Source organism: Symphalangus syndactylus, chromosome 8 (genome assembly GCF_028878055.3).
Source record: "Symphalangus syndactylus isolate Jambi chromosome 8, NHGRI_mSymSyn1-v2.1_pri, whole genome shotgun sequence".
Taxonomy (NCBI): domain Eukaryota; kingdom Metazoa; phylum Chordata; class Mammalia; order Primates; family Hylobatidae; genus Symphalangus; species Symphalangus syndactylus.
In genome coordinates, this window is record NC_072430.2 from 56,247,321 (window position 1) to 56,270,102 (window position 22,782).

At 36.4% G+C, this 22,782-nt stretch overlaps 1 protein-coding gene across 5 annotated transcripts in view; it reads right to left on the reverse strand.

The window, feature by feature from the left end:
- Positions 1-869: 869 nt before the first annotated feature.
- The window catches only part of MNAT1 (MNAT1 component of CDK activating kinase), a 244,565-nt gene continuing 222,652 nt past the window's right edge, over positions 870-22,782 (reverse strand). For 3 of the 5 annotated variants that reach the window (XM_055289175.2, XM_055289180.2, XM_063644542.1), the window contains one exon: positions 870-1,315. In XM_055289175.2, the coding sequence (XP_055145150.1) occupies positions 1,195-1,315 (121 nt within the window). In that variant the 3' untranslated portion in view covers positions 870-1,194. Of the gene's footprint in view, positions 1,316-1,342; positions 4,840-6,432; positions 6,554-22,782 lie in introns of those variants that run through there. The other 2 variants (XM_055289179.2, XM_055289176.2) reach the window with 2 other exon arrangements.

Genomic DNA, 22,782 nt, shown 5'->3' on the forward strand with positions numbered 1-22,782 from the left:
ATCTTTGTCTACTCAATTATTTGATGCCTTGGTTTTCTCATTTAACAAAGATAGAAGTACAATAAAGATGAAGATGTATTGCTAAAATTAATTAATACCTGCTTAGTAAAATAAGATGGTGTTGTTACAGATGGATAGCCCATCCTAATGTAACCACAAGTCTTGTTTCACCTAAGTTTCTACCCATAAAACTAACATCTGTTCTAATAGAGATTTGATAGGAAATCCCTTAATTTCCTTAAGAAACTATATCCCATATCCAATGCTCTATGTAACAGACTCATACAAGGTTGAGATGCTGCAAATATCATCCTATTAATGTCTAAACTCTTTAAGCAAAACCCTGGTAATAAAAGCCTTTGAAGTTTCAATAAAAAAAACTGTGTCAGTATACAATTTATACATAGGGAATTGTACTTAAAATGTACCTTCTCCAGTCTCCAAAGGATTCATCATAAAATGAGCTTACATTGGAGGTGGAAGGTGTCATTTAAGTATTAAATTTTATTAACTTACTTCTTTGAATGTGTCACTAAAGCAGGTTAATGCTGGGTTCTGTTTTATCCTGAGTGTGGCTCACAGCTGGGAACTACACCTTGATCAAGGTTTGCCTCATTTTCCACTGCTTAAAACAGGCAGAGTCCTTAGTATTGAGAGAATGACATTATCATGGGTCAGGTTTTTCTTGCCATAACTTGGTCAAAGGAAATATATCCACTTGTCTGGACCAGTATGAAGACATTAGGAAAAAGGGGAATATTTTATGAGAAGAAATAATAGACTTAGATATTAACAGTAAATGTTGTAATCAAAATGGTATTTAAAATGTGTTCAAGTAAAACACTGTAATAAGAGAAAAACCACAGAACTTAATATAAATTATAGCTTTATTTTTTAAAAAGATTTTATAAGTCTGTCAACCTCAAACACATATAGGTGAATTATTCCTCTCTTCCATCAGATGAGGCTTATTGTGTCAAATCCTCTGAAAAATATAAGTAAAAATTCTTTTTCACAAATATATATCCCCTATATTACTCAACTTAGTTCTGAAATTTTCTCTTTATAAATACTTTAACACAGCTGCTAGTGGTAGGACTGTGTTGTGCAGCTGCATATAGCTATAATTTTACAAGTCTGCTTTACTTTTGCTAGCTCCCTGGTTCAGCTCCAAGGTCCAAATCTTATAAATGGTTAACTGGGCTGCCAGAAAAGCCCACTGAATGCATCCTGTAGTGCTCTGTGACAAGCAAGAGAAGAAGTATAGCCTCCAGCAAGGTCCTGTGGTGAGGCAGCTCTGACATGGTTTAAATACCTAAAACAAAATAAGAAGTGTAGCATTGATATAAAAAGCAAATATAAATTGGTAACATTTTAAAAAGCAATAGTAAAACTGATTCAAGTTTTAAAGAGGAATTCCGAGATTGAAATATTCAGACTTTTATTATAAATAGATTATTATCTCTCAAAAGGAAACATGCCAACTGTACATGGAGTGCCTAAACTAGTACTAAATTACATAGCAAATTACCACGGGGTCTAAAAACAGTTCTGAAAGAAGTTTCAAAAATAATTCTAAAATATTCACTGCTTCACAATTTTCAGAGCTGATTTGTTTTGTTGGCTGTTTTTTGGACACCTAACTAATGCTCTCCTTCCTGGCATATGCTTAAGAAATACACAGTATCACAATACTATTAAGGTACTGATATTTCTACATAAATTGTTTTAAAGCAACCCCTCAACAGCTAAACAAATGGAAGAGGGGAGAAAACGTATGTTACTTCAAAAGTACTTCAATATTCCAAGAATATATTGTCTCATTCCTTGCAGGAAAGGAAACATTAGAAAATTACATGTTGAAGAAATCTCTGAGACTGAGCCTGAGTTCAAAATAATGTCTGAAAAAGTAAATACAGAAAAGTCTCATTGATCTCAACAATATAACAGTACAATTTTTTTCTGCAACCACACACAGTTTTTTTAAAGCAATTAAACATTTCTATCTTGACAAAAATAGACAAAACAGGCCTAAAAAAAACTGGACAATCTAGCCAAAGAGGGGCAACTTAGCATGACTACTAACACTTCTGGAAACAAATAATTCCAGCTTTGTTTTAATGCTTAGTTTAAGAAACTAACTTGTTTCTTCAGGAAGTAAAGGAGCTTCACCCACCTTAGAATTACTGGTATGGCAAATGAATAAATCAGGTGCCAGAACATTTTAATAACTTGGAACCTTTTTCACTCATTCATTCAAACTTCCTGTGTGTCAACATCTTAATGCATGGGCAACTTATAACTTCTAACATAACAAGTCTGTTTTTCATTTGTATCCATGTTTAATAAACCTGTGTAGCTAAAACATATAGAGCAATATAAGAGTCCAATAGAAAAAATGGGTCAAGGTAGGATGCAGCTAAGTTCCTGGAATTAGCTATAATTTATTCACATTGTCACAAATCAAAGTTTTAACTCAATTCTTTGCTTCTCTGCCAAGGGCGAAAGGGGAAAGCGGAAGAAAGAAAAGAATTAATGTTTATTGAACAAAAACAAAAACATTTTTGATAGTATTTTATAGCCATAAAACATATCTCAGATATGTTTTATGTACATATGTTTTATGTAGAATACTAATGTACTATACGTTACTAATTATATATATAAGATACTAATATAGTAAGTGTAGTAAAAAAATATAAATAGAAAAAGGATGAAATAAAAATATTTAAATAAAAGTTCTGGCTGGGTGCGTTGGCTCACACCTGTAACCTAGCACTTTAGGAGGCCAAGGCGGGCGGATCATCTGAAGTCAGAAGTTCAAGACCAGCCTGGCCAAGATGGCAAAACCCCATCTCTACTAAAAATACAAAAACTTGGCTGGGCATGGTGGCACATGCCTGTAATCCCAGCTACCCAGGAGGCTGAGGCAGGAGAATCACTTGAAGCCAGGAGGTGGAGGTTGCAGTGAGCCGAGATTTTGCCACTGCACTCCAGCCTGGGTGACAGAGCAAGACTCCATCTCTAAATGTATTAATGAATGAATGTTTTAATATTTTCTCCATATACTGTATCTTACATACCCTCCTGGGACACATCCCACTTTAGAGACTACTGTTACTAATTAGTCATTGTTGTCTGGGTGTGGTGGCACACACCTGTGAGCCCAGCACGCTGGGAAGCCGAGGCAGGTGGATCACCTGAGGACAGGAGTTTGAGACCAGCCTAGCCAACATGGTGAAACCTTGTCTCTACTAAAAATAGAAAAAGTAGCCAGGCATGGTGGCAGGTGCCTGTAATCCAGCTACTCGGGAGGCAGGAGAATCGCTTCAGTCCATGAGGCAGAGGTTGCAGTGAGCGCAGATCGCACCACTGCACTCCAGCCTGGGCAACAGAGTGAGACCCTGTTAAAAAAAAAAAAAAAAAAAGAAAAAATAGTCGTTGTTAAACTTTTGATAGAACCTTAGGTTGCATAGGATTGAAATAGGGATTCACCACACCTACCCCGTGGCCATAAAGTTATCTGCTTATTACTTTCCAAGACACAATAAAATATCAACTGTTAAGATTCTGATGCATGAGAAATGAAGTAAATGTTAAGTTACCTCAGAAAGGTCTAAAAATTAACCTGGCTTCACAGGGAATTCAATAACTATCATACAAATAATAGGTGAGTAATATTTTTACAGGTAACTTGGAAATGAAATGTTCCATTCCTGATACAAGTTTCCATCTAATTTTTATCCGCACACCAGATGATGATGTATCACCCTTTCCTTTCCTCAGATCCTCAAAAGAAAAGCATAGTCTTAGCTTCAATAGATGTTCACTTACGGTAAAATTCAAGCACCACAGTAGAATGTTTGTCAACCTTGAAAAGCCAACCATCATAAATGAGAATTGGTTTTCATAGCTGTAATACAAACCACTGTGCAACTAACTGTTTTGATTCATCACATTTTGGTACAGCTTGCTTCTGGGAAAGTTGAGTCATACCATATCTGGCTTGGCAATTTGAGCATAAACTTGCAGTGTGCATACAGCTTTTTATATGTTATCCTGAGAAACCTGAAACAGCTGCACTGCTGGCAGGAAAACAGAGGACCACCAGTAAAATATTCAAAACAGTTGCATCTTTTAATTTATGGCCATGTTTCCATAAAGAGTATATAAAACAGTTCAGCTTTATAGGTAAAATGTTATAAACAGTCATACTCATTGATGCCATAAATGTGTAAAAAAGTTTATCTAAATGATTAGTGTTTGAAAATAGTATTTCTTGAACATAGTCATAATCCAGAGTAATGAGCAAACATTTTTAAATTTGACTTATTAATGCTAAGTTTTACAATTCTCACTGCCAAAACCAAGTCAATTAAAATTTCTTTGTATAGCACTGAAGAAAATGCCCTTCCCTTCTAGCAATCATTTACATTAAACATGTCTGTGAGTATGAGTCGTTAAGAGTCCTGCTTATTTACTTTGCTGTTTTTGATCTCTAGGGCTGCACAAAACTGTTACTGTGAAGTATTTCAAACTATTTTCACCACGGCAACCTACATTAATGCCAATAAAAAATAAAACAAAGTTCATTTTTGTTATTCAATTGTGGGCTTTTATTTTTTGAGTATCTTAATGTTCTTAAACTCTTTATTGTAGCATGTCAAAGTATTTTAAAGAATCTGCCACACTGAAACAGCACAATGAAAATTTATTGTTTTCTGTACTTTTCTACCTTAATCCACATCTGTGTTTTTATTCTTTCATGACCATTACAAGTACATCACTGAACAGGATTCCTGGGGTTTCTGGCAGAAGTCAGTATCATTTCATGTATACCTTTATAAAACAGAATGAGGAAGAAGTCTTAGCCAAATTTATTTCCAAAAGTCAAGCTCAGTTGGGTTTGGGAGCCTGGAGGTAATTGCTCTAACTATTTAGCCAATCCCATGACACTATTCCTGTTTTTCATGGGTTTATTTTAAATATGTGTAAATCTTATAAGCAGAAACCAGGAAAGTAAAAATGAGGTTTGCTTATCTTGGTACCTATACCTTATTTTTACTGAAAGCAGACTAAACTCAAAGACTTAAAAAATCATACCTTTGATTATTTTCTTAATAAGGTCAAAAAAGTATGTTTTTGAAAGCATGTCTAAGATAATTCTTGTACAAAGGACATCTTATGCCCTAATTTATGCTCTGTCTAAAGCCGCCTTCCTATCCCATCAAAATCCCTTTCAAACAGACCTTGGAGAAGAGACAGGGAAAAGGAGCAATGGATCCTGAGAAGGGCGTAAGATACGATTAAGCATTAGAAAACCACACTTGAAGGTTTGTTCCTGAACTTTGATTTCCTACACTGTCATTTTCTTGTGTTATATTTTGCAGCTTTTGCTCCCAAAGAAAGTGGTATAATTTACACTTAGCTTCAGAAAGACTTCGTTTTCTTAGTTCTTTAACATAGGAGTGCCTCTGAGATTACTCTTTTCCTATTTCCCTTCCTTTAAAAGTGCTATATTGACCATCTGGCTGAAGTCTTGGACTCAGCTCATTTTAGTGCTACTTAACAATGCTTTGAGTTCTCAGCTAGGGGCAGAGGGCAGGGCTTGTCACTCAAGACCAAGAGGCAAGCACTCTTCCTGTCCAGTCAGAATATGTTTGTGACAATCCTTAAAGCACACTGGCTTGGAATTTATATTGAAATGAAATGTAAAGTTCATATTAGTTTCCTCCACCTCAAATTACCGGGCCCTATGGAGAGTTAAAAACTTGGACTGGTTCAAACTAAGAAAGGTAGTGAACTCTAGAGACTAAGACTTTCTTTTTACAAGGTGGCCAGTTTTTTTAAAATCTTCATTTAAAGCCATCATGCATTAAACAGACCATTTCCAAACAGATCTGTGTCCTAGCCCACAAAATTCAAATCTAACTGCCATTAAGAGAGATCAGCCAGCTGATCTCAGCTATCAAGACCCACAGCTCTTGTAGGAAGTTCAGCCAAAGCTATAAAGATTTACATTAACAACCTGAAATCTCAGTGAGATTTAAAAACAACCAGAGCAATAGTGCGCTCACACAACTATCACTAAAAAGCAAAAACATTCTGAAAACTAGTTAATGGTTAGGTGTCTTAAACTAAGCACAGTACCAGAATAATAGACAAACTGTTTATAGAGTGGTAATCATATATTTTAAGATAAATGAGAAAAGACACTACATGTCAGAAATACTATTCATAATTCTGAGGGCAGCTTGGTTATAAAAATATATGGCCGGCTGGGTGCAGTGGCTCACGCCTGTAATCCCAGCACTTTGGGAGGGTGAGGTGGGCAGATCACAAGGTCAGGAGTTCCAGACCAGCCTGACCAACATGGTGGAACCCCGAACCTACTAAAAATACAAAAATTAGCTGGGCGTGGTGGCACACACCTGTAATCCCAGCTACTCAGGAGGCTGAGGCAAGAGAATCACTTGAACCCGGGAGGTGGAGGTTGCAGTGAGCCAAGATCATGCCACTGCACACCAGCCTGCGCGACAGAGCGAGACTCCATCTTAAAAAAAACAAAAAACAAAAAAAACATGGTTTCATGAAGTCCAAACAAAAATGTAACAAACTTCCACAGGCAGTCATATGTTACTCTTATACTTTACCATCTAGCCAGCAAGTGAGAATATAATTTGAATAAACTAATAATAAAACTGAATTCAGATTTACACCAACACACTTGGAAAGAGAGTGAATAATTATGCCAGACATTTAGACCATCCAAACACCAAAACTCATATTTGGAAATTAAAAGACACATGGTTTCTGAATGAACACAATGATTTATTATTACTCATATTTAATAACTGAATATAGATTGCTCAGAGAAGACTTTCTGCCTTATAACTAGAGTATAAGTCCAGTTATACTATAACTGTGTAATTTATTGCTATCAAAGAGCACACCAGGTATTTTGGATAGAACAGTTATTACTGACAGTTAATATAATTACATAATGAAAGGATTATTTCCTTGATTTAAGTGTGAACTATAGAACACACAGAAGATATAGCTACTTAAGTATAATATATTCTATGAACGATGTTGTTGGTAGTGCTGATTATCTCAAAGGATAGACCTCTAAGGATAGATTCTGTCTATATAATACATACATTTAAACACAGGAACATCTCAGGAACATGGGCTATGAGATAGATAGAGCCACGAAAAACAGAAAATAAACAGTAGCTAATAGGCCAAATGATATTTGATAAATTTTAAGCATATTCTTCAAAGTCAGATGTTTATTTCCACAAGAGATTAATACAATGTTTGTCTAATTTCAGTATTGCCATTATATGCTTAGATGAGATTACCCAGAAAAATGGCATAACTAATGTTTTTATTTGTTGATTCTTAAAACATTATGATACCCATTTCTATTAATTTATTCAGAATAATGACTGGGAGAGATAGAGTAAGGCAAAGTTTCATTAAAAAAATCTAAAAATAGCAAGTAATATGAGCCTAGATTTTGTGTATCCCAGTGAGAAACAAGAGTCACTTCTTCGAAATTCAGTAGATATCATAAAAATAAATGTACTAGCTTCTGACTTTCTTTGGTAATATTCCTTAAAAAACCTAGTGCCTGATTCTGGTTTGTCTAACGTAATTTTTTACTAGAAATTCCATGTTAGTAACAGATATGTGCCAGAATTTTCATCATATCTTTATAAAGGCAGGATGAATAGTTTATCTCCAAGAGTGAGGGGGCAAAAATGCAGAAATTTAGATACATGCAGCTCATTCATTCTCAAAAAAAAAAAAAAATTACTGAGAGCCTACTATTTGCCAGGTATTGAAGTAGCCCTGATAATAAAACAGAGAACAAAGACTTCATGATCTCACTGACCTTATAATCCAGCAAAAAAGAAACATATTAAATAATGAATATTACAAATGAGAAAGTAGGCCTTGATGAGTGCGGATAAAAAGGGAAGCCAACATGAATAAGATCAGAACAGGTTTCCCTAAAAAAATGACAGTTAAGCTTAGATCCAAAGAGATAAAATTAGCTAGGAAGGCAAGGGGAGTATAACGGTAATCCAGAGAGAGGGAAGAACATATATGAAGTAGTAAGGAGACACAGTACATATTGAGAATATAGGGGACAGGTGGTTTCAGCTCAGGATGAGGCTAGAGATGTAGGCAGAAAGTACACAAAAGATGGCCTTATAGAAAATGTTTAAAAACTGTGAATTTTATTCCAGGGCACTGGGAAGCCACTGAAAAGTTATCATTAGAAAGCTGATGGCCGGGCACAGTGGCTCATGCCAGCACTTTGGGAGGCCAAGGTGGGCGGATCACCTGAGGTCGGGAGTTTGAGACCAGCCTGATCAACATGGAGAAACCCCATCTCTACTAAAAATACAAAATTAGCTGGGCACAGAGGCGCATGCCTATAATCCCAGCTACTCGGGAGGCTGAGGCAGGAGAATCACTTGAACCTGGGAGGTAGAGGTTGCGGTGAGCTGAGATCACACCATTGCACTCCAGCCTGAGCAACAAGAGCAACACTCCGTCTCAAAAAAAAAAAAGGGAAACTGATAATATAAATGGTCCACCTTGGCTGCCTAATGGATTAGAGAAAAGCAAGAGTAGATACAGAGAGATTCCTTAGGAGAATGTTTTTCTAGTCCAGGCTTGATGAAATGGTGATTTGAATTAGGGTGGTGGCAGTGAAAATAATGAAAACTACTGGTTTAGAAATATTTCAGTGAGTAAGTGGGTTGATATGAGGGTGGGAAGGAAAAAGCAGTGTCAAGGTCAACTCCCAGGTACCTAGTCACATAGTCACATAGATCAGCGAAGATGCCCTCACAGAGAAATAGAAAACTGGAGAAGCAAATAAGGGTGGGAGAGGAAAGAAGGGAAAGATCCCAACTTTGGTTTTGGACTTGAGTCTGAAGTGATTATAGTAGAGACATATACATGGAGATGAGGAATGGTAGCTAGATATACGGGCCAAGTGAAAAGAAGAGAGTTATGGAATGAAGATACCAATTTGGAGTTACCAGAATTTAGATGGTATTTGAAACCATAAAAATAAATGTTAATATTTAAGAAGAAGGGATAGAATGAGAAAAGAGGAGGGGCTAAGGCAGAGGCTTAGAGAATTACAATGTGTAATGGTCTGACAAAAGAAGCTATTTTGAAGTAAAGGGTAGTAAATGCAGCTATCCTCTGCTATCACCAATACCTCATAAACTCTCTTCCCCTCCCTTCTAGACTTGCAAAAAATGTAAACACAAGGGAGCTGTAAGGCACCTGGAAATGAGGAAAATAATAATAACAGAGACAAGGTAACCTATTTGATTTCCCCACCTAAGGACTCCAAAGGGCATATGCATAGTATTTACAGCAGTCGTGTTTCTTATAGCAAAATAACAACAGAAACAACCAAATGTCCATTGACAAGAGAATGGATAAACTTGTTATTGATACAATGGAATACTATCAGAAGTGAAAATAAATAAGTTACAGCTATGTACATGCATCAATACGACTGACTCTCACAAACAATGCTTAGCAAAAAAAAAAACCCATAAAAACCAAGTTACAGAAGAATATGGAGAGCATGGTTCCATTCATATTAAATTCTGAACATGCAAAGCTAAACATGGAATATGTAAATATGACAAAGCTATAAAGAAAAGCAAGGAATGATGTCAGAAAGATGGCTAAGTAGGAAAACCCAGCCTTCGTTTTCTTCACAAAGAACAATAATTGGACAGCTATCCATGAATGGGAATAACTGGAAGAGCTCAGGAATCTACTTGAGAAACTACAGCAATACACTGGAAGAAAACTCCCATAAGTAATGACACAAAAATCCCATAACCACACACAAAAAAGAAACAATTCATTCTGCCTTTATCATCCCATTCCCAAGGCTAGCACTGATCAGCATAGAAAAGGAACTCCCAAGTTTGTGAGTATCCCTGGCATGGCAATGGAGAGCAGGATGAAAGAGCAGCTTCCCCAGACTTTCAGGGTACTGCCTGAGAAATCAGCAACCAGCATTAGTTATACCCCACCTAGATTGCTGAAGAGACTGGCATGGGTGGAAACAAAGAAGGATGGGGGCTATCAGTATCAGCCATTTAAGCAGAAATCATTACTATCCTTAGTGGTCTGCTATGCACAGCATTCCAGCAGCCTTCTCTGCTGAGGACCTTAACAGCCCTTGTGGCTACCACAAGAGATTTCATCCCTGAGGATACCACGGTGTTCACTGAGGTGGACCACAGCAGCTTGCTCTGCAGAAGACCCTAATAGGCTTTTACTAGCTGCTGAGGAATCTAGCAGTCAGCACAGCTACAACAGACCCCCTGCAGGTTTGGCCACTGGGCATCCCACAGTTTTCCGCCTTTCCAATCTCCAGGTGCCTAAGTGGTGATGTGTGCCTGTAGTCCTAACTACTTGGGAGACTGAGGCAGGAGGGTCACTTGAGCCTGGGAGGTTAAGGCTTCAGTGAGTCATAATTATGCCACTGCAGTCCAGCCTAAGTAACAGAGTAAGACCTTGTCTCCCAGGCACTGTGGATCATGACTGTAATCTCAGCACTTTCGGAGGCCGAGGTGGGCAGATCACGAGGTCAGGAGATCGAGACCATCCTGGCTAACACGGTGAAACCCCGTCTCTACCAAAAATACAAAAAGAAATTAGCCGAGCGTGGTGGTGGGCGCCTGTAGCCCCAGCTACTCAGGAGGCTGAGGCAGGAGAATGGTGTGAACCCAGGAGGCGGAGCTTGCAGTGAGCTGAGATCATGCCACTGCACTCCAGCCTAGGTGACAGAGTGAGACTCTGTCTCAAAAAAAAAAAAAAAAAAAGACCTTGTCTCAAAAGAAAGAAGAAAGAAAAGAAAGAAGGAAAAAGAAAGAAAGAGAAAAAGAAATACTGTCAGAAAACTTTCTAAATATGGGGAAATATATAAACATCAAGGTACATGAAACATAAAGATGTAAAATCAGATTCAACCCAGAGAAGACTTCACCAAGACACATTATAATCAAATTTTCAAAAATCAAAGACAGAGAATTTTTAAAGCAGCAAGAGAGAAGCAGCATATCACATACAAGGGAACCTAAATAAGACCACTGGTGAATTTCTCAGCAAAAATCTTGCAGGCCGGGCGCGGTGGCTCACGCTTGTAATCCCAGCACTTTGGGAGGCCGAGGCGGGCGGATCACGAGGTCAGGAGATCGAGACCACGGTGAAACCCCGTCTCTACTAAAAATACAAAAAAATTAGCTGGGCGTGGTGGCGGGCGCCTGTAGTCCCAGCTACTCGGAGAGGCTGAGGCAGGAGAATGGCGTGAACCCGGGAGGCGGAGCTTGCAGTGAGCCGAGATTGCGCCACTGCACTCCAGCCTGGGCGACAGAGCGAGACTCCGTCTCAAAAAAAAAAAAAAAAAAAAAAAAAATCTTGCAGACCAGGAGTAAGTGGGAAGAGTCTGTGAAAGAAAAAAAAATGCCAACTGAAAATACCTTATGCAGCAAAGCTATCCTTCACCAATGAGGGACAAAGACTTTTCCAGACAAACAAAACTGAGGGAGTTCATTACTATTAGACTTGTGTTACAAGAAATGCAAAAGGGAGTTCTTCAGACTTAAACAAAAGGCCACTACTTAGAAACATGAAAGTATAGAGTGGGCGTGGGGGCTCACGCCTGTAATCCCAACACTTTGGGAGGGTGAGGTGGGCAGATCACCTGAGGTTGGGAGTTCAAAACCAGCCTGACCAACATGGAGAAACCTTGTCTCTAGTAAAAACACAAAATTAGCTGGGTGTGGTGGTGCATGCCTGTAATCCCAGCTACTCAGGAGACTGGGGCAGGAGAATCACTTGAACCTGGGAGGCGGAGGTTGCAGTGAGCCGAGATTGCGCCATTGCACTCTTCCCTGGGCAACAAGAGTGAAACTCCATCTCAAAATAAAAGGAACATCAAAGTATAAAACTCGCTGACAAAGGTAAATATACAGTCAAATTCAGAATACTCTAACACTGTACTGGTAGTGTATAAATTACTTATAACTCTAACATAAATGTTGAAAGACAAAAGCATTTCCAGAAAAGAACTAGAGCTACAAAAATTTGTTAATGGATATATAATGTAAAAATACATACACTGACACAGAAAACACAAAATATAAGAGAAGGATGATATGGTTTGGCTGTTTCCCCACCCAAATTTTCATCTTGAATTGTAGCTCCCATAATTCCCTGGGAGGGACCTAGTAGGAGGTAAATGAATCATGGGAGCAGATCTTTCCCATGCTGTTCTCATGATAGTGAGTAAGTCTCATGAGATCTGTTGGTTTTATAAAGGGGAGTTCTCCTGCCACATGCTTTCTTGCCTTCTGCCATGTAAGATGTGTTTGCTCCTCATTCGCCTTCAGTTATGACTGTGAGGCCTCCCCAACCATGTGGAACTGAGAGTCAATTAAACCTCTTTCCTTTATAAATTACCCAGTCTCAGGTATATCTTTATTAGCAGCATGAGGACAGACTAATACAGAGAATAAAAGTAAGTTTTTGTATGACTAGCATAACTATAAGATGTTTTATGTAACCCTCATGGTAACAAAAATGCAAAAACCTACAGTAGATACACAAAAGATGAAGAGAAAGGAATAGAAACATGCCACTATAGAAAATCATCAAATCACAATGAAAGACAGCAAGAAAAGAGGAAAGGGACAAAAGGTCTCCAAAACAACCAAATAACTACAACACCATTAACAAAATAGCAAAAGTAAATCTTTACCTATCAATCATTACTTTAAATGTAAATAGACTAAATTTGCCAATCAAAAGACATAGAGTGGTTGAATGGATAAAAAAAATAAGACCCAATTATATGCTGCCTAAAAGAGACTCACTTCACATTTAACGACACACACAGAATGAAAGTGAAGATACTCCATGTAGATGGAAACCAAAAAGAACAGGGACAGCTAAACTTACATTAGACAAAACAGATGTTAAGTCAAACCATCATATGAAACAAAGAAGGTCACTAGATAATGATAAAAGGATCAATTAATCAAGAGGATATAACAAATGTAAATATATATGAAACTAAGTCAGAGCACCTAAATATATAAAGCAAATATTAACAGATCTAAAGGGAGAAATAGACAGGAAAACAATAATAGTTGGGAATTCAACATTTCACTTTGAACAATGGATAATCCGGAAAGAATATCAATAAAGGAACACTAAGCTAGAACTACACTTCAGACAAAATAAACCTAACAGACATATACAGAAAATTCCAGCCAACAGCAGCAGAATACACATTCTTCTTGAGTGCAAAGAACATTTGACAAAATAAATCATACATTAGCCCAGAAACCAAATCTTAACACATTTAGTAAGACTGAAATCATATTGAGTAATTTTTATAACCACAATGATATGAAACTAGAAATCAGTAACAGAAGAAAAACTAGAAAATTCACAAACGTGGAAATTAAACAACTCATGAACAATCAATGGTTCAAGAAGAAATCAAAAGAGAAGTTTTGATTCTCAAGAAAAATATCTTGAGAATAATGAAAAAGTAAACATAACATACCAAAATTTATGGTATGTAGCCAAAGCAGTCCTGAGAAATTTATACTAATAAAAGACAATATTTAAAAAGAAAAAAAATCTCAAATAATCTGATATTACACTTTAAAGAACTAGTTAGTGTAAGGAAGCCCAAAGTTACAGTAAGGATGGAAATAAAGATTAGAGTAGAAATAAAATAGAGATTAGACATACAATAGAAGGAAAAAAAATGAATGAAACTAAAAGTTGGTTTTTTTCAAAACATAAAATTCACAAAGCTTTAGCTAGATTAACTAAGAAAAAAGAAGACTCAAATACATAAAACTAGAAATGAAGGAGGAGATATTACAATTGAGGCCACATATGTTTGAAAAAAATCACTAAACAATTATACACCGATAAATTGGAGAACTCAGAAGAAATGGATAAATTCCTAGACACAGACAACCTACCAAGACTGAATTATAAAGCAATAAAAATTGTAAACAAACCAATAGAAAGTAAGGAGATTGAATCTTTTATTTATTTATTTATTTAGAGACAGAGTTTCGGTCTTGTTGCCCAGGCTGGAGTGCAATGGTGCTATCTTGGCTCACTGCAACCTCCGCTTCCCGGGTTTCAAGCAATTATCTTGCCTCAGTCTCCTGAGTAGCTGGGATTACAAGCACCCGCCACCACGCCCAGCTAATTTTTGTATTTTTAGTAGAGATGGGGTTTCACCATGTTGGCCAGGCTGGTCTTCAACTCCTGACCTCAGGTGACCCACCTGCCTCGGCCTCCCAAATTGCTGGGATTACAGGTGTGAGCCACCGTACCTGGCCTGAATCTATAATTAAAAAAAAAAAAAAACAAACTCATTAAAGAAAAGCTTAGAATCTGATGGCTTCATTGCTGAATTCTCCTAAACATTCAAAAAAGAATTAATACCAATCTTTCTTCAAATTCTTCTAAAAACGGAAAAGGAGAGAATACTTCCAAGCTTATTTTATGAGGCCTGCATTACCCCAATACAAAAGCCACACAAGGACATGAAAGAAAAAAAGTATTATGGTCCAATATCTATAATGAACACAGATGTAAAAATCTTCAACAAAATATTAGCAAACCAAAATCAACAGCATATTAAAAGAATCAACACACTATGATCAAGTAGGATTTGTCACAGGGATGCAACATATGGAAATCTATGAAAATGATACACCACATTAACATAATGATGTACAAAAACCATATGATCATCTCAATAAATATAAAAAAAGCATTTAACAAAATTCAACATCCTTTCATCATAAAAACTATCAACAAATTACATATGGAAGGAATGTACCTCAACACAATAAAGGCCATATATATATAAAACATGAAAGCTAACATCACACTAAGCTGTGAAAAGTTGAAAGCTTTTCCTTTAAGATTAGGAATAAACCAAGAATGCCCACTCTTGCCATTTCTGTTCAACATAATACTGGAAGTTATAGCCAGAGCAAATAGGCAAAAGAAGAAATAGGAAAAGTTACATTGTTTCTGCAGACAACATGATCTTATTTATAGAAAACCCTAACAACTCCACCAAAAAACTGTTGAAACTAATTGATTCAGTAAAGCTTCAGCATGCAAAATCAGCATACAGAAATTAGTAGCACCTCCATACACTAATGAGGAGCTGTCTGAAGAAGAAATCAAGAAAACAATCCTATTTACAATAGCTACCAAAACAAACAAAAACAAAAACAAAACAAAAACCCCCAACAATTTAAAAACAAATTTAACCAAGGAGGTGAAAGATCTATAAACTGAAAACTATAAAACACTGATGAAAGACATTGGAGACAAAAGTAAATGAAAAAATATTCCTTATTCATGGAATGGAAGAATTAACATTGATAAAATGTCCATAAAATCCAAAGTGATCAACAGATTCAACGATGCTATCACTGAGTTCTAATCACATTTTTCTATCAAAATTCTTATGACATTTTTCACAGAAATAGAGAAGAATCCTAAAATTCATGTGGAATAACAAAAGACCTTGAATAGGCAAATAAAGCTTAAGGAAATGAACAAAAAGGCAGGTAAACATCACCTGATCTCAAAGTATACTACAAAGCTAAAGTAATCAAAACAGCATGGTACTGGCATAAAAACAGTATACACCAATGGAACAGAACAGAGAACCTAGAAAGGGGCTAATATACAAAATATATAAGGAACACAACTCAATAGCAAGAAAACAAATAATCTGATTAAAAAATGGGCAAATGACTGGAATAGACATTTCTCAAAGGAAGACATACAAATGGCCAAAAGGTATGTAAAAAAACTTTAACATCACTAATCACCAGGCAACACAAATTAAAATCACAATGAGGTATCACCTCACACCTGTTAGGATGGCTACTATGAAAAAGGCAATATATAACAAGGGTTCACAAGGGTGTGGAGAACAGAGAACCTCTAGTACAGTGTTAATAAGAATGTAAATTGTAAAGCCATCATGGAAAACAGTACGGAAGTTCCTCAAAAAATTAAAAACAGAACTACCATATGCACTCCTTATTAGTGTTTTGAAAGATTAAACATGAAAATTTATGTAAAGCATCTGGCACATTCAATTATGTGTAAGTGTTCTTGTCCACCCTCTATCTTCTATTTGATAATTTCAATACAAAGCATGCTTTCACAAAAGATATATCTTCCATAGCCCAAATTTCCAAAGCACTTTTACCCTCTGCTAATAGTATGTACCTCTCCTTTCCCAACCCTGTGACCTTCCAGTCTATTCCCATGTCTATTCCAACAATAATACTGTTGCTTTCTATCTTTCCCCTTTTACTGTACCCCTATTATGAAGATCAAAGTGGAGATTTCAAAGGATAAGAAGAATCCTGCTTGCTAATCTTTTATCACAGGGTAATAGAGTAACCCAAGGGTACCAATACCTACACACTAACAGACATGGGGAAAAATTTACATATATACATACATATAATACGTTTGTATAGATTCAAACATATACATACAGATTTATATTTCACAAATACTATGTATGCCCTTATAAGTTTTATTTCAAAAGTGAATTTACTACATTATTTCCACTCTCACTGCCTCTCCTTCCACTTGTTCCTCATATCCTTGTATTTTGACTCTGGTTACCATTAAATGGCCATTTCTTGGACCTCATCCTCCTCAACATTTTCCTCCACCTCTCTAATAGTGATAGCCCCTGGCTGTGAAATGCTTCCAGTTTCTGATTTCCATAGTATCAGTCTATGCCCTGGGCCACACTCCTACTACTCTGACATATCATTCCCCACAATTCTCTTTTTCTATTTCCTAATTACTAATTTTCTTCTTGGTTTACCTCCCTCTTTCCTGATACTTGATTCTGTCTCTGAAATGTATGGCTTCAGTTAATGCTTCTGTTCTACTAAGCCCCACATCTCTTTTGGTCTGTCCTTCTACCTTAATTATACTCCAATATGTTTATCTGAATGGGTGGCCCTTTGTACCTGGGTGTCCCACTGGCACTACAAAGATAATATTTTCATAATTGAACTCATCTTTCTTTACAAACCTAACATTCTTTCTGTGTCTGAATTTCCTTAATAGTTTCAGCAACCTCACTGGGGTCATCTTGGAATGCTCCTTCTCCTGAATACCAGTGGGAAATCTATATCATAATCTCTCTATAAACATCTATTTACCTCTCACATCATCTTCATTGCCACTATTGTTACCGTATTTCAGGTCTTTATTACCTCTTTCACAGACTAATGTGAATAGTCTCTTAACTGATCTCCCTATTTACAGTATGTTCTCTCCATTCCAACCTATTCATGGTTACCAAATTAATCTTCTTAGAGCAAAGCTCTGCATGACTCTCACGCAAAAAGACATTCATTGGATTCCTGCCATATGTAGCATAAAGTCCAAATTCCTTAGCCTACCATTCAAGGCCTACTGTACTTGATTCCAACCCACCTTTCCAAACATATTTTCCATTAATCATCTCCATGTACCCTGAACTTAAGCCAAAGTCAACTGTGAGGTTTTCTGTTATCCTCTATTAAAGGAGACAGGTCTCAGTCCTGTTAGAGGTAGGAAGCTGAAACTGGGCTTGCGGCCCGGAGTGTAACCTAGATCTACAAAATACTGTTTGGTCTATGAAACAGCTCCTAGGAAAATTTTGCTTACTAGCTTGGGTATAGTCACAAGAAAGCTTGCAACCCATCTGGGGCATGGGTGGAAAAGGAATCACACATAAGGAATGAGACTACCCAAGCCTGCTCCACCCTCAAAAAATTGAGAATAACAACTGGTTCAGACTCAGTGAAGCCAACAGGAATTTGTCAGAAGCAAATATGAATCTCTATAACAGTATGCCTTCACGATCCAAGACCCACAGGAAAACAACTCCCACTAAGAAAAAATTCACAGTAAAATGGAAAAAAAAATTTAAATGAACCTCACTTATAAAAGAGTCAGAAGATATGACCAATGGCAGGACTGACACATCCAGAATCATAGATAATAATCTGAAAGAAATTCTAAAAGAAGTATATTTAATGTCAAAAGAAACCACGAAAGGAATAGCTGCCATACAGCAAGGAAAGGACAATATGAAAAGAATAGGCATTTTTTTTTTTTGAAAGAATCAAACAGGAATCCTGGAATAAAAGTTTCGATAGACAGGTTAAGCATTAGATTATCCACAGAAGGACAGAAAATAGTAAAGTGAAAGACATATGTGAGGAAAACACAAAATACAGTAGAGCCCTCCCCCCACAAAAAAAGGAAAATGTGGAAAAGAACCACTAAAGGAAATGTTTCAGCGAGAAGCAAATTAAACACCAATGGGAAAAGCAGGATGTAAAGAGCAAAGATGAGCCAAAAACAACAATAACAATAAAACAAACTAGCAACGAAAATAGCAAAAAAAAAGGGGAGGGGAAGCCTGAGTTTAAGCATTCTAAGGTCTTTGTTTTGTTCAGAAAGAGGAAAAATATTAAGTTTAGAATTTTTTGATGTTTGCAAATAATATTTCTTAATTCTGGGTAGCACAATTATTATGTTATTATATTACTCTCTGTGCTTCTCTATGTTTGAAATATTTAACAACTGTTTTAGATTACACCTCTTTTGGATTGTCCAGATAGAATTACTTCTTTCCTCCTCTGAATTCGCAAAGCACTTTATCTCTACCTCTCTTCTACGTACCATGGCTATTTAAAAATGTTAGACATTCCCCACTAGATAAGTTTCTTGATAGCAACATAAATATTTATTTGCCATCATTTTAAAAAATCATCCTAACTTCTAATCAGAAAATACAGAATTTTTAAAACTAAATTAGGTTTTGATTAGTTAAGATATAGCTCTAAAGTGCAGCCATGACAATAGCTGGCAAATAAAAATAGGATATGAAAACAATTATCACCACAAATTATGAAACTTTGTCAAAAGATGAAAGGGGTTTGAATGAAGGGGAAGCTATATACATCAGGGGTGTCCAATCTTTTGGCTTCCCTGGGCCACACGAAGAAAAATTGTCTTGGGCCACACATAAAATACACTAACACTAACGATAGCTGATAAGCTAAAAACAAAACACAACAAAAAGTCACAATGTTTTAAGAAAGTTTATGAATTTGTGTTGGGCTGCATTCAAAGCTGTCCTGGGCTGCATGTGGCCTCTGGGCCATGGGTTGAACAAGCTTGAGAATATATCAGTCACTGGGGTGGACGAGGTTTTCCTGGAAATCAGAAAATGCCTACAATAATAAAAGGGTGACAGGGTATATAGTGGAAAATGACTTTATTTAAAATATAAATATTTGCATTTTCTTAATGAGTATATTTGAAAATTGCTTTGAGATTTAAATTTATCCCATCTCATAAACTGAACTCTCAGTGTGTTAACCAATTTTATACTCAAAGGTATATACTACAATAGAATACAACTATGAGTGCAAGGAAAAACAAAAAATTCAAACAGGACTAGACACACTCAAAGCTAGATATTTTTTAAGGTATTTATTTTTCCATTCAAAGCAACTTCTCCTCAAAAGCTCTATTTCATACACTAGAATCTGAATCATGTCAACAACTTAGATAAATCTCTAAAGCAAACAATAACAAGCAAAGACAAAGTCAACTGGATAAAATAACTGATGTTTTCTCTTAATTATGGAAAATTCTATTTTCCAGCCAGTAAAAATTGGTTCATAAAATATCTAAGTCAAAGGGCTAGTGACTATAGCAGCAAAATCTGAAAAAGTTCCAAGAGTTCTGGTTTAATGTATAACAATTTCAGGTTTTTAAAAAACATTTTTAATACTTAGGCCCACAGAAAACTTGTGCTTTCTTCCAAGAGTAAAACCACAATATCACTTTGGAAAAAACATCACTTTAGAAAAAAAAAATAATCTATGCCCATTATCAGAAGTAATGTGCTAATGCAATCAATGGTACCAAAAATGAAGCTTTTCTGAAATAGAATGCTTTAATAGATTAGCCAGTTAGTTGGTTAAATATCATTTGGACCAAAAATTTCATGTGTAAAGAAAATATTTTCCTCTTATTTTAAAAATTGTAGCATTATTTTCAGTATTCTGTTTTGCTTCCAGACTACATTTTTTGGCAATGCCTTGTAACTATGCACATGCTGGTATGATATTTTAAATAAAAACACATTCTAATGAGTTACATATGACTTTTTTCTAAAATCATAAGTTTAAAAAGTTAAATTTTACAGAACCTACTTCAGTACATTACAAAAATATTTTATTGTTAAAAATGTAGACTTATTTCATCACTTTAAAAGGTTAAAACAAAGAAAAAAGCCCTACTGTTTTCTTGAATTCTACTTTTGAGATAAAAATTATTTCCACCTGTCATCCTAAAGTTCAAAACAGGCCACACAGTTTTCCTACGCCAAGAACATGCTTTGGAGCGAAACTGCTACAATTAGTCAATAGGAAGTAAAGAAGAGGAAAAAATCCAAAGTTTATTCTTGATATATTTTGTTCCTAATTGGACTCATTTGCAAAAACTAATTTTTTATGGAACTAAAAATAATTTTCAAAAAATATAAAATAAATATCAAGAGGATAAAAGTCCATCCTTCTTTAAAGATATACTTAAAATTAATCCTACATGTGATTGTTAAAAATAATTTTTAAATGCTTTGTAAAATAAGTGAGAAGAATCATGGGTAAGGAGATTATAGTAAGAGAAGTAACACAGAATCTTAAAACTGGAAGGAAATTTTGAAATCATCTTATCTTGCTGTTTCTTTAACAGATAAAATGGCTGATACCTAGATATGCTAAAAAATTAATTTTCTTGAAAAGAATTCAACTATTCAATTAACATATCTTGAACTCTTACTATGTACCAACTACTATGTTAGGTGCTAGATGAGAAGACAGTCCCTGTTTTCTAGGAGATATAAGTCTAATAGGAAGAAAAACATAAAAATAAACCATTTTTATTAATAAGAGAACTGGTCACCTGGAAAAGTCAGGCGAGTACAGAAAACATAATGAGTAAGTTGATACATGAAAGGAAAATGATAATTTGTCAGGTAGGTAAAGAAGCAAAGAGGGTTTTCTAGAAATGAAAAAACTCTACGATGACTTGAGACCTGAGAGAACATGATGTATTCTCAGTGTCAAATCCTGAGGGTTCTGTATGCCTTGAATATCTATTTTTGTTTATTTAGAGACAGGGTCTTGCTCTGTCACTCAGGCTGGTGTGCAGTGCCACAGTCGTAGCCTTGAACTCCTTGGGCTCAAGTGATTGTCCCATCTCAGTCTCCTGAGTAGCTGGGACTACAGGCATGCACCACCATGCCCAGCTAATTTTTAAATTTTTTGTAGAGACAGGGTCTCACTTAGTTGCCCAGGGTGTTCTCAAACTTCTGGCCTCAAGAAATTCTCCTGCCTTGGCCTTGGTAAGCACTGAGATTACAGGTGTGAGTCACCATGCTCAGCCCCTTCAGTATCCTTTAAAACAGATAATGGGGGCTCATGAAAAATGTCAGTAGGTGAATAATGCGATTGGGCTTGAATTTTAGAAATTTACCTTTGTAGAAAAGATAGATTGGAGAAAGAGAGGGTAAAAAAGGAAGCAAAGAGAAAATATTATGAGGGCCTCTATGGGGCTACAGCTCTACAGGCCTTAACTGTCCAATTATATGACATAGCAGCAAGAAGAAATCTTTCCACCTGTCATCCCAGGTCTGGAGCCTGGAAGATTTGCTGAGGTAGGAAGTTTCACTAAAACAATAGTTAGAAGTTAACAATGAAGGTAAGTTCCATTTGGAGCATAAAGAACTGAGTGAAGTACTGCTCAGACACACAGGTAGAATGACAGAAATGTCCAGGATCCATTTGGAAATCTGATTTTCAAACTAACAAAAAATAAATTTAGGCTTGCAATTTAACATAATTTTTATTTTTCAGATAGAGTCTCGCTTTGTTGCCCAGTCTGGAGTGCAGTGGCACAATCTTGGCTTACTGCAACCTCTGCCTCCCGGATTCAAGCGATTCTCCTGCCTCAGTCTCCAGAGTAGCCAGGATTATAGGCATGCATCACTACGCCTGGCTAATTTTTGTGTTTTTAGTAGAGAAGAGGTTTCACCATGTTGGCCAGGCTTGTCTCGAACTCCTGACCTCAGAAGATCCACCCGCCTCGGCCTCCCAAAGTGCTGGGATTACAGGCGTGAGCCTGGCCAATTTAACATAAATTATTGTACATTTTAAACTGTTTTCTCAGAGCCCTTGGGTTCTCAGCAAATACCTTTGGAGCACTATAGGGTTAGAATTGGGAGGGAGGTCCAAATTATCAGGGCTCTGGACCTGTCATTCCCACTGTAACGGAGTAGTTCTGCTTTTGACTATTTTATATGTTGGGGTCCTAGGAAGATATTGTTTTTAAAAAAACAATTGAGTTCCTTTAAAAAGTCTGAAAACGATTTGCTATGTACTGAATTGTGTTACCCCTATCCTTAAAATTCTTCTGTTGAAGCCCCTACTCTCAATGTGTTACTATTTGGAAATGGGGCCTTTGTGAGGCATTCAGGCTTATATGAATTCATGAGGGTGGAGCCTTCATGACTGTATTAATGCCCTTATAAGAACAGATATCAGAAAACAAACTTGCTGTCTCTCT